This window comes from Gadus morhua, chromosome 8 (assembly GCF_902167405.1).
Source record: "Gadus morhua chromosome 8, gadMor3.0, whole genome shotgun sequence".
Classification (NCBI taxonomy): Eukaryota; Metazoa; Chordata; class Actinopteri; order Gadiformes; family Gadidae; genus Gadus; species Gadus morhua.
Window position 1 is genome coordinate 14072268 of NC_044055.1, and position 13009 is coordinate 14085276.

The window sequence follows — 13009 nt, forward strand, 5'->3', positions numbered from 1 at the left end:
TCCAAGCTTTGTTTAATGGATTTTTGGGGGGAATTTCTTAAAACAAAATTTGAAAGGGAATAATGGAATGGAAACATCAAAGTGTACATTTTAGTTGCTATAGTTGCAGCCTGGAAACATGATAGTTCACTCTACAGCACAACCAGTGGTTAATGCACTGGTCTGGGCCTGCAGTTTTGTTGCATGGAGGCACAGAAACGAGAAGCCACCATAGAAAATGTAAACTCAAGTTTCATAGTTTATTATATTTTATTAATAGCAGGTTATTTTCCCCATGGGCAATTTCCAAACTCGAATGGCACTCAAGATATTGGCACATATTTCTTAAACTCTATAAAGGAAGGAAGTTAGTTTGCATTAGAAGTCACTATGTCTGTATCCAATATATATATACATGTAATATTAGATATCTGAGGACAAGCTGGGACAAGGGACTAGAATAGGCAGCCATAGTTTCTGACTACATTAATGATAAAGGAGGGCCTGTTTAAGGTTTTTTTAAATACACTGGAGTATTTAAAAACAAGTACAAGTACTGATTTTAAAGGAATCATTATTTAACAACTCGATCGATTCTAGAATCGACTTCTACTACACGCACTCTCCCAATCTCTCTGTCTCTATCCACCTCTCTCTCTCTCTCCACCCCCCCCCTCCCTCTGTGGGGCCACTCTGCGCTGGTGCTGATGGTGCTGACGGTGCAGGGGGGTGGGGGTCATAAGCCGGATGTGAAAAGGAAGTGCTGAGAGCTTCACCCCGCTATCTCCACGCACATTGTGTCCATCTCCACACGTGCAGTAGGCCTACCTGCAGGCCCTGTGTAGCATCAGTGAGGATTCATATCCATATCCATCTACATGCTGTTGACATTTTAGAAATTTGGAATTGCATATGTGGTGGATTGCCAGATGTGGATGTGAAAAAAACGATATAATTAATCTGACCAGATTTATTTGGATGACCAAACAAAGATGGGTAATCATGCGCACAATCTTGGAAAGGCTTAAACACTTTGACTTTACAAATGCACCTGTGACCTTAACACAAGCACATACTTTTATTTTAGTAAGCCTATAAGCCTATATCAAGTTGACTGTGAGGCCAGATTTCCAGCAAGACACCTGCTCAGTCACAAAGAGTGATGGTGGATAATAGAGTTATCATTTGAGTGTATAGATCCCTCCTATTATAACAAAAGGCTGTGCATGCTGAGGTTACATCACGAGTTCTGATTCATTGCAGGCTTGTCAAACCGGTAACTCGGATTGCCAGCACCACAAACACACACACCACCCCTACTCGGATTGTCAAAGAAAATCGCACCTGTTTTGTCGCCCTATGCAAGAGTACACTTGGGGATCCTGACTTGCAGCACGACGTTTGGTGAAATAGCCGTAGTCGACGTTTACGCTTCTGAGTTTCAACTGGGCATATGGAAAGACGGAAAGTAGGCCTAGTTGGGTGAAAGTGTGCTTTGTTGATCATTCAAACGAAGTTCACGTTAACCTTTTGGTCTAAGTACAAGACTCGGTGAAAAAATCATGGAGACGAATGGGATCAACAAAATACACGGTAGGACGTTTGTTTGAAACATCAGAAGACATTCAATTGTTTTAGGGTTTTGTTTGTCCGTTTACAATCGCCGTGATAACTATTTTTGACATTCCCCAAAAGCATAATTTCATAAGTTGTGTATTGTTTGAATTGCTTTCTGAAGTAGGCTCGATTTGCCAAAGGCGTGTCTCTTTTCATCCACATTGGATTCATATTTCAATTTTATACAAAAATACATTTGCGAACACACCAGCGTTTTTTCCAATAGGCCTACTTTAAAGCAATAATTATTCTGCCCTCTTGCTCTTCCACCTTTCTAAATCACTGTTAAAAACAAAACAATAATGCACTGAATGTATGAAGATGGTGCATTTACTTTCAAATGAGCCTGCACGTTAGGCCTGGATGACTGAAGAAAGTTCGATAATGCACCATTCTTCAATGCGTCGACATCGGTTCCAATTTTTTAAAGTTAAATAATGCTACAGCCTCTAAGAGTTTGAACGTGGGTCACAAAAGGTGTCCGTTGGTAGTCAATAACTCGATGTGTCCTGAACCCGTCGTCCCGCTAGAGGGAGCCCTGGAAGCGCGTTCCGGTCACCGCACGATCTCAGGTGGTCATGGGGTGGCAATGGATAGCCTGAGTTTATCATTAAAGTTTGTTCGATGGATAAAACCAACGAATCCCGTACTGTAAATCCGGTTCAATCAATGACGCGCGGATGATCATCCATTCTAATGCGCGTTTTTTTTAAAATTTGTATGTTTGGTACTCGACCATGTAACCATTTCCGAAACGCAAAAGCATAATCTAAAAACTGAGACAAATTTTGGTAATTAACAAATCCCAAAATCCTATCGATTTGGCTGGCTGCAGCCAGGGAGAGAACTTTAAGGACACGCCCTTTCTTCAGACGGATCTGTCAGAGAGCGGCTGAAGTAACGCTACAGTCGTGTTTTGTTTTTTTATCCGTGTATAATAAAGCAAATAGATTTCACGATGCAATGCACAAAACCGCCAAGTCGAACCAAATCGGAGGAAGAACTCTACAATGCTCAAAGGAAGAAGGTGACGAGTTTAAATGCCAAGTTCCTAGGTAGGCAAATAACCGGATCTTTCGGACGATTACATTGTGTGTGTGTCGTTTGCGAGCCTTATGACAACAGACGTGTAGAGACCCCCAGTCTCGATTGTTGTACTTTAGATTAAGTCAAGCGTGAATCCACGCTTCGGGAAAATCGTTGTTGTCTTAGTGATTGGTTTGTCTATTTTCCACCCCTCACTTCTCTAGGTCTGGAGGGAGATGGAGACCTTCAGTTCCTGTTGACGGGGGGAGACCTGCTTAAGGTGCGCTCTTCGTCCTGGAAGAAAACCCGCTATTTCAAACTGCAGGATGACTGCAAGACCCTGTGGTACGAGTCACAGCGGACCTTTTTCAAGTCGAACCCAGCCTGTGAGTGTCTTCCCCGCAGAGCGCCACGTACGACTCCCGGTTTGATAAGCATTCTGCACCTGTGTTTCTCTTCAATAAGCAACACGCATCCAACAAACAAACACACGGGGGCAACAGGGTTATCTATTCTGATCGGGGAAAAGCGAATTAAATTACAATTCTGATTTAAAAAATGTAGGGTAGGCCTATCACTATGAAAAGCTTATTTCAAACTTGGTTACACATTAATTTAAGGTTAAGGCGTTGTCCCATCAGATATGCAATCCCAATTTATTGAAGGTGTGGGAGGGAGCAGGTTAAGAACTCCAGATAGCGTTATATAACTATGGTTTAGTTTTAAACAGTCATATCTGTTCTATCGGACTAAGAACACCGGTTAGGGCTTTTGGCTAATAACCACGTTTGTGTGTCAAATGAGGAGAGTCCTGATAATTAGTTTATGGCAATTTATGGCACCCAGTCTCCCCATGTCAGCAGTTCAGAGAGAGCAAGGGACTGTGTGTTCAAGTGCAGTCATAAAAAAACAAGTTGGCCAGGTAACCTGGATATTAAATCCTTTTTCAAACAAATGTGTTTTTCCGGGGGATAAATCCCTCCTACAATAGACTTGGATAGATATTCAATTAAGCTCCATGTCATCGATTACATTATCGAACAATGGCCTAGTCAAAAAAGTAAAACTTTATCCCAAAACATCGACACAATACGTATATATCTCCCAAATGACGTTGGTGAGCACTGATGGCAGGCAATCTCTCATCTCACCACTACGCTACACCCTGCGTAGCAAAAAAATACTCGCCACTAATAACTCACTGCACCCTCCCGAAAACCGCATCTCCTCCCCTTCCCCCTAGTCTCCATCGAAGACATCTCGGCGGTGCGCCCGGGCCGTCAGTCGGAGGGCCTGCAGAAGTACACGGAGGAGCAGGTGGGCCCGCGATGCTTCTCCATCATCTTCAAGGGCCGACGCAAGAACCTGGACCTCATCGCCAGCTCGGAGGAGGAGGCCCGGCGCTGGGTGGTCGGCCTGGAGAAGGTCATCACCAGCACCAAGGGCCTGGACCGCCAGGTGAAGACTGAGCAGTATCCTTTGGGTGGCGATGAGGGGTGACGGTTGGCGGTTGCCGTGGGAGCTGAACTATCACAAACTATTTAGAACTGTGTGATGGTTGTGACAGAGTGACAGGTGTCCTCCAGACACCGAGCGGCGGCTCCAGCGTCGCCGGGTTGTTGGTGAAGCAGTTTGAGTTTCTTCAAATCCTAGGGTTGCCGGTTCGAGGCCCCACTTGCTGGCATTGCAGTTATCTCTGAGTACTAGAGCTACAGTCGGTAGTGCAACATCACAGTTGAAGTTGAACTAACTAGCGGTTTGGTTGCAGATTTCAACCAACTGAAATCCCCCAGAACACAGCATGCTGTATGTTGTTTACAAAGCAGAGCGTTGTGAAGTAAAGGCCTCCGGTGACAAGAGGTCTCTAGGACCGACAGCTGGCATCCATCCAAGGAAGGTGTGGACCTCAATGTGATAAGAGCCGGTGCTGTCAGGGCTGTAGCTCCATGACCTTAAGTGACTTGACAGAAGAGTTAAAGTCGTAAAATGTCTCTACGTTGCAGATCTGGGCTGTGCAAAGGTTATGACATTAAACGATAGACCCTGAGTTAAATATCTTCCTGAACAAGCCCCCTCCCCTCACCTAGCTGGATCTTCAACTGCATGAGGAAGGCCGACAAGAATGTGGACGACAAGCTGACTCAGAAAGAGCTCAAGGACCTGCTGCTTTTCATGAACATGGAGGTGGAGGATGACTACGCTGAGATCCTCTTCAAGGTCAGACAGACAGACAGACAGACAGACAGACAGACAGACAGACAGACTCGCATCGTCGACATGAGGCACAATTGATGACTAGCTTTTTTGTGTTCGTTGGCATTAGCATATTAGCGTTGGCGGCAACAATGGAGGATAAATTGAGCTCAGTTCAAGGGTTTGTTGGAGGTTTTCTCTTGTAGATTATATTGACTCTGGCTTCGTTATCCTGCTAGTTTGAGTCAACTCGCATTTGACTCAAACTAATATTTCAGTTAATGTTTTTGCATCGATAATCACATACCCAAGGTATATGCATATACTTTACTTTTTGCATTTCATACAACCTGCACACTTTTAAGGTAAAGGGGGATTTTTTTGTTACTTTGCTCACAATAATTTTTTTGTTGATGATGTGATACCAAAGACCACAGTTTATAACCTCATTTTGTGTTTTTAATGTTTCAAATTTCCCTCTGTACTCAAAGCCATTTAATTATTTATATTAATGTTAATGAATATACTTTTATTTCGTGCAAACCTTCAGCAATGCGACGCGTCCAAATCGGGGTACCTGTCCGGCGCGGAGATCGAGCGCTTCTACGAGCTGCTGACGCAGCGGCCGGAGATCGACATCATCTACTCGGAGTACGCCCGCACCACGGGCCTCATGAGCGCCGCCGACCTGCAGCAGTTCCTAGTGCAGGAGCAGAGGGAGGAGGCCACGCTGGCCGACGCCCACGCGCTAATCGACAAATACGAGCCAGACGAAAAAGGTGGGACTTTTATTTTGAAAGCGAGGACTGTGTTCTCATCATTTAAAATAAAGTTATTTTTGTGTAATTTATTTTTCATTGAATACTAATCTAGGATGATGATGAATGAAATCGCAAAATAAATGAAATTACAACAAAAAATCGTAATGACACTAAAAAATAAAAAAATAGCAAATATTTTCCATACAGAGCCTTGTCTCAATCCATGCCATAGCCTGCAGCTGTAAATCCCACCATCTCCCCCCCTCCTCCCCCCCAGTCAAGGAGAAGAAGCTCCTGTCCAAGGACGGCTTCCTCATATACCTGAACCACCCTGAGAGCGTGGTGCTGAGCCCCACACACGCCACCTTGTACCAGGACATGAGCCAGCCGCTCAGCCACTACTTCATCTCCTCCTCGCACAACACCTACCTCTTGGAGGACCAGCTCAAGGGCCCAAGCAGCACGGAGGCCTACATCAGGTAGAGCTGCTAGGACTGTGTAGTACGACCGCGTCGTCAAGCTGTACTGCTGTGTGTTCCGTTTTCAATTTAGCCGATATTTGTGCTGCAGAAAGGGAATTTAGACATTGAACAGATACTTCTGCTATTGTAGTGCAATTTAGTCATTTAGCAGATACTTTGGCCGTAAAATTGAGTCATTTAGCAGAAACTGAAACTACACAGGTAGTGGGAAGTGCACTAAGGAAGTGCATATCTCCATTCCAGCAGGAATCGTTACACATCTCAATACATTTGCTCGAAGCGATTCAGTAACGATACTTTTAGTTTATAACGATAGCGTAAGTTACGGGATACCTCGGCAGTACTAGTACAATTGAGTAATTTTGCTGTATTATATTTAAAATGTGGTAATTAACAGACACTTCTACAATTTACAATTTTGTCATTTAGCAGATTTTTCCTATACTAATACTACCTTACCATAGCACCTGTTACAGTCTTACGTTTGGCAGAAAGCCAAGAGGTTGAAATTCAAAATGACCCTTGGACCCAAGTGGCGCTACAAGCTAAAAGTCACCCATCTGTCGTTGAGCTCCGTCCAATATAGTTATGATATAACTAAAAGTCACCCATCTATCATTGAGCTCCGTCCTGATTGTTCCACGGCAAACAATCGGTGTTGAGTCCATGGCTAACCTGACCCTTTGACCCCCAGGGCCCTCCTGCTGGGTTGCCGCTGCGTGGAGCTGGACTGCTGGGACGGGTCAGACGGCGAGCCCGTCATCTACCACGGCTACACGCTCACCTCCAAGATCCTCTTCAAGGACGCCATCCAGGCCATCCACGAGTACGCCTTCAAGGTGGGTGTGTGTGTGTGTGTGTGTGTGTGTGTGTGTGTGTGTGTGTGTGTGTGTGTGTGTGTGTGTGTGTGTGTGTGTGTGTGTGTGTGTGTGTGTGTGTGTGTGTGTGTGTGTGTGTGTGTGTGTGTGTGTGTGTGTGTGTGTGTGTGCAGTAAATAATGATGATATGGTGTTTAGCAATTGAAGAGACCTTCATTCAAAGTTGTAATTTCCAGATTCGGCTTAGAACGTACATACTAAACATTCAATGTTGGGGTACAAAAATTTCTACTTCATAATAGAGTAAATTGTTAGTAAGAATAAGGTAAAATCTCTTCTAAATTCCACACAATTAGTCTGACGGGGCTAACCTGTCACTGCTGCTGACCGTGGCACATTTATGGAGACGTGCTACGCTGTCAAAGCTGGAAAAGATTGACATCCTCCCCCTGAATTCCATCCCCAGACGTCTGAGTACCCGGTCATCCTGTCCCTGGAGAACCACTGCAGCGTCGAGCAGCAGCAGGTCATGGCCCAGCACATGAGCTCCATCCTTGGGCCAGCCCTGCTCACACAGCCCCTGGGGGACACCATGCCCACCTGCTTCCCCTCGCCGGAGGTCAGTGTGGGCTTGGCTTATGCATATTCATCCAGAGTACCCCAAAACCAGAGACTTGGGGGTCCTTTGTTCTCCCACACGCATATAAACTTTGAAATAAGTCTGTACATGATTTTTTGAGTGAGATACGCATTTCTGGAAGCAGCCCGCCTCCAGCTACCAAACGAGCGAGTCAGTTTTGGCGCCCCCTCCTACGTAGGAGGGGGGCACATTTGAATATTACCTCCCACTTCCCCACTCCCCTCCAATCAGAGCATCGCTAAGATTGTATGGACCAGCGGACGAGCAGCTCCGGCGGGGGGAACTCGGCGCTAGCCCTGCAGCTAAGCTCCAGGAGTACAATCCCTTTCTCAACCATGGCCGAGATATCCCCCACTACGAGTCTTTACTTGTGGAAGTACCAGAGACTTCAGACACAGTCTTTATTATTCATAATATCATCCGATGCGCACATAGCTTTTGGCCGTGATATTAGATAGATTATATAAATACCCGTGTATAATGTTATTATTATGTGATATTATATAATATAGATATAGAGCTCCAGGTGTCAGCAAACGGCAACAACCCCTTCTCCTCCATGCTGTGGTTCAGTCTGACAGCTCATTAGTCAATGGGCAGCAGCTCATTTGCATAAATGCTAGACACCAGAAACGGCGCATTCTGAAGGGACTGAAACAGAGGGGAATATTTTTTTTTTCCTAAAAGCTATTTCCAGCAAACGGCTTCAAAAACATTTTTTCTGGAACTCAAATACTATGTTAACTTGTTGGGAAAACACCATAATATGTCTCCTTTAATATTTTTTATGTATTTGGTTCACATTATGATTTTATTTTTTTGTGTACATTCAAGGACAGGACGGTAGAGAGACAGGAGAGTGGGGAATGAAATGTAGTGGAGGCCGTCAAACCTGTGTTGCCACAAGGCCTGTATCCTTTATGGTTTGTGAGACACTTCCTCTTCATTGCCTCGAGGCTGAAGAAGTCGTGTCCGGACCAGAGCATTGTGACTGGGAGGGGGGGGGGGGGGGGGGGGGATTCCGTAAAGGTTTACACCACTGCGTGTGCGTGCGTGCGCGCGCGTGTGTGTGTGTTGCAACTGACCACTTGTTCCCGTGTGTGCGTGCCTAGGACCTGAAGCGGCGTTTCATCATCAAGGGCAAGCGTCTGAACAAGCTGGAGGCAGCCTTCTCTCCCGAGGCCGCGGCAGACACCGCCGATTACGACGCTGTGTCGGAGGACAGCGAGGATGATGAAAAGGAGGAGGCAGAGGAGGAGGAGAGGAAGAAGGTGAGATACGATATCAGAGGAGGATGTCACTGGCCGTTTATTTATTTTTTAAATGTATTTGCTGTCATAAGTGTCAAATGTTTCAATAATTGGGGGAAGGGGAGTCTAGTGTGGGCTAGGGGGTTTTATTCCCAACCCCAAAAGGTTCTTGGTTTGAATCCCAGGGTCTCTTAGTCTACGCTATAGGCCTCCTTGAGCAGGGTTCCTCTAAGCCCTGCCTGCCGTGGCCCCGAACCAGCCCATGGGCTGAAGTGTGACGGCGGTCCCTTCTATGCGCAGAACAAGAAGAAGCTGAAGCTGGCGAAGGAGCTGTCGGACATGGTGGTGTACTGCAAGAGCGTCCACTTCAACGGCTTCGCGGACGCCAGGGACAACCTGAGCTTCTACGAGATGTCCTCCTTCAAGGAGGGCAAAGCCCTGGAGCTGGCGGAGGAGTCTGGTACGACCGATTCTGGGCTCGGGCGATTGGAACATCTCAAAATTTAGCATCACAAATGAATATGCGTGGAAACTAAATGGTAGAATGGTCACCTTATTATTATATATTAGTAGTAGTAGTAGAAGTATTTGCATATATACTTTTTGTATGATTATCATTATCTCTGCAAACAAATATTAGTTTGAGTCAAATGCGACTTGTCTAAACTAGCAGGATAACGAAGCCAGAGTTGATCAAATCTACGAAAGGAAACCCAAAACAAACCCGTGAACTCAGCTCAATTCATCCTCTATTGTTGCCGCCAAACACTAATATGCTTACACCGACGAACACACAACCAAGCTAGACATCAGAAGTACTTCTACATTCCATTTATTCAAGTGGTCCTTTTACTTTTAATAATAATCCTTATGAATGGTAGAATTTAGTAGTAGAACAATGGTGTTTCTATATAGAGTTAGATAAGAGGTGGATGATCAGCTGTCTGATTTTAAAACAAGCGCATCCATAGAATAAAGGGGGTTTAGGTTCTGGTCGTCAGTCTAAGTGTCTTTCTCCTCGGCAGCTAACTGCTACATCCACCACAACGTGGACAAGCTGAGCCGGATCTACCCCGCAGGCTCCAGGACCGACTCGTCCAACTACAACCCCGTCCCCTTCTGGAACGCTGGCTGTCAGATCGGTGCGAGGCCCCCCACAGTACCAACCCCCCGCTACAAGCACTCCCTTTGTCTGGCTCGTTCCTTCTTGCTGTCTCGCTCCTTCTCTCTGGCTTTTATTCTCTCCTTACTCTCTATCGCTTTCACTTCTTGTCATCGTTCTTCCTTTGGGTCACTTTATTCTTCATCCTTTTTTTTTTTCTTGCTTGCTCTCCGACTTATAACTTTTCTTTCTCCATTATCTTGGCTCATTTCATTACTCTTTCCTGTCGTTCGTAACTCTGTCACGACTGCCCAAGCTAGTGCTGGTTCCTGATCCAGCTCTTACCATGGTCTTGGGGCTGAACTCTTCGACTCTCTCTCTCTCTCCATTATTCATGTCTGTCCGTCTGGCGGTCTGCAGTGGCGCTGAACTTCCAGACGCGCTGCGCGGACATGAGTCTGAACCAGGGCCGCTTCCTGGTGAACGGCCGCAGCGGCTACGTGCTGAAGCCCTCCTACCTGAGGGACGCCGCCAGCGAGTTCGACCCCATCACCCTGACCCGCGGGCCCTGGCTGAAGCACAAGAACCTCCACATCATGGTGAATACGACCATGTGACCGACACGTAACCAATCAGCTCACAGGCAGTGTGTGTTGCTCACTTGGACATACTGGGTTTAGGGACGGGTCCCTGATGTCATATCAAGGGAATGACTGAAAGACTCACTCACTCACACCCTCTTAATGACATGTTGCTTGAGCTCAGCTCAAGGGACTACATCATTTGTGGTTGATGAAGCTTTCTCTGTACTGACATCTTGTATTTCTCAGGTGATCTCAGGCCAGCAGTTGCCTAAGGTGAAGGCTAAGAAGACCTCCATTGTGGACCCGGTGGTGAGGGTGGAGGTGCAGGGCGTCCCTGCTGACGTAGCGGTGAAGGAGACGGCGTGCATCGATAACAACGGTACTGTGGCTTGTCAGCTAGCTGATTGCTAAACTAGACGGGCACATCCAGGTGACTGGAACTCACTATTGTTCACTGAAGTAAGATTACATTTAAATGTGCTTGTTTATTTAAATGCTGACTTTGGTTTCCTCCGACAAACATTTGTTTTTTAATTCGCTTTTTGCATTGTCATGCAAATTCTAAAACACGGTAGTCAGCGTATTTGCCGTCCAGTTCAAAAGTTATTTGGGTCGAACCCAAATGTCCACACACGGACGCTTAACTCCCAAATAATCTCATTTGTATGAAACTGTATACATGTGATACTTGGACCGCTGATAACGATGGATAAAATATCCTGATAATGAGGGTGCATTGAATTTCTGGTTTGGACAGTGGTGAGCCCCTAAACGGTTAGCAAACACGACATGATTAAAATGTGAATCCATAACTACGGCTACGGGTTTTGGTTTCAGGGTTCAACCCCGCGTGGAACGAGAGCTTTACTTTCGAAGTGCACGTACCGGAGCTGGCCCTGGTCCGCTTCGTCGTGGAGGACTACGACAGCGCCTCGGACAACGAATTTGTCGGCCAGTACACACTCCCCTTCTCCAGCTTGCAGATGGGTGAGCCGAGGAACACGCACCCATCCTAGTATACACGCACACAAACACAAACCTTATCTGCAGCCTGCAGATGGGTGAGCACACACACACACACACATCCGCACAGTTTGACGCAACAGGAACCTCATTTGCATGCTGTTGAGTGGCTGATCTTAATTTAGCAATTAGCTGAGCTCTCTCCCTCTCTCTCTCTCGTAGGATACAGACACGTGCCTCTACTCGACCAGAACGGAGACCTTCTCCCGTCGTCGGGTCTCTTTGTACACGTCATGGTGGTCGACGCGTAGTAAGACAGGCGTCTCACCGACACACACACACGCATCACACAGAGAGGGGGATACATCTGAAAAAACTCCTGTGTGACAACATGACACTACAACTATTCCGGCAGTTTTTATTAGTTTCTACGTAGATCTAGATGGATGGATACGTTTCAAGTACTTTATTTACAACTTTTCTGTGTCGGTCTGATCAGCAAATTCACTGGCTTTTTTTCTTTGAGGATAACTAGAATAAGACATGTAGAAGCACTACTTACAGCAGATTCCTTTTTTCTTTTTTTAGCACGACAGTAATTTTATACTTGAAGCCCCTAGGCATTGGCATTCTTTGAGCAGGTGGGACACAGAAACACACTAACTCCCACTAGTGCAGCTGGCTTGGGAGCGTTGGTTTGAGAGAGTATTTCTATTGGGTTTAATATGCTCACGTAGGTTTATTCACTTTTGTTGTTGGACTACTGTCTCCAGCATTTGTAGCCTTTATCGTATTATGTCTAAATGCCTTAATTTATGTATATGCCAATATTGAAAGAACATGATGCATCTAAGTCCTTGATCATTTTCAACTTTTTGTTCTTGTATCAGAGTGTAGCAGTTCTCACTGCTGATTTTTTTTAATCTCTGATAAAACGTTTCAAACTAAATGTGTTTTTTTTGTTACTAATCATTGACGGAAAACATTCACAAGAATACTCACTGAAACTAAGCCAATTGATAGAAAAGCATAAAGTGGCATATTGTCATTTGACTCCCAAATAATACATTTTTCTTGTCAAATTTTAAAGAAAGTATTTATATTTCTACCTCAATACGTTACAGTTGGAAATAAATGTGGCTTGGACTTATTCATGTTGCTTCCCAAGTAGCTTCATTATCCCCACCCAGCTACTGTTAAGACCCAATATGGCGGCTTGGTGAACAAAGCCTCATCAACTTTACCATCGCATGGACGGATCAGGGCTATCAAAATGTTATATCTTCGAAAAGCACTGAGTTCTCACCAACAGTCTAAAGTGACAAAAGGATGTCTTCCCCCCCCCCCCCCCCCGACAAGAATTTAATACCGGCTGCTATATGGGAAAGCAGGCTGCTTTGTCCGGACAACAATGCCAGGCTAGGACGGAGAATAATCGTTTTTACCTGACCTGTAGGAGGGCCACGCCCTCAACACACAGCCTGGTAGTCCAGGGCTGACGCTCAAATAGGCAACACAAGACAACACAAATCCAAAGAATTTGGCTCATAGCCCCAGGGGTGGTTTAACCTATAGAACCATCTAGGCTGACATA

General features: G+C 45.5%; 1 protein-coding gene across 4 annotated transcripts; it reads left to right on the top strand.

The window, feature by feature from the left end:
* The first annotated feature begins 1244 nt into the window (after positions 1-1244).
* LOC115548723 (1-phosphatidylinositol 4,5-bisphosphate phosphodiesterase delta-1) lies at positions 1245-12566 on the top strand. 4 transcript variants are annotated; one of them, XM_030363528.1, is made up of 15 exons: positions 1245-1572; positions 2847-3035; positions 3866-4094; positions 4710-4839; positions 5366-5594; positions 5854-6055; positions 6753-6897; positions 7343-7495; positions 8629-8787; positions 9067-9226; positions 9792-9908; positions 10289-10467; positions 10699-10831; positions 11290-11439; positions 11638-12566. In XM_030363528.1, exons 1-15 carry the CDS (start codon positions 1542-1544, stop codon positions 11724-11726), a joined length of 2295 nt encoding a protein of 764 aa, XP_030219388.1. In that variant the 5' UTR covers positions 1245-1541; the 3' UTR covers positions 11727-12566. The 4 variants fall into 4 exon arrangements, with proteins under 4 accessions (XP_030219388.1, XP_030219389.1, XP_030219386.1 ...); XM_030363529.1 differs by having other exon boundaries at positions 1247-1572; positions 2847-3008; XM_030363526.1 differs by lacking the exon at positions 1245-1572 and adding an exon at positions 2330-2651.
* Positions 12567-13009: the final 443 nt, after the last annotated feature.

Excerpts from the sequence above, each read along its gene's own strand:
- LOC115548723 (XM_030363526.1), top strand. The coding sequence starts at position 2,555 with ATGCAATGCACAAAACCGCCAAGTCGAACCAAATCGGAGGAAGAACTC. Across the intron at positions 2,652-2,846 it reads TTTAAATGCCAAGTTCCTAG|GTCTGGAGGGAGATGGAGAC; the intron begins GTAGGCAAATAA and ends TCACTTCTCTAG. Across the intron at positions 4,840-5,365 it reads ACGCTGAGATCCTCTTCAAG|CAATGCGACGCGTCCAAATC; the intron begins GTCAGACAGACA and ends GCAAACCTTCAG.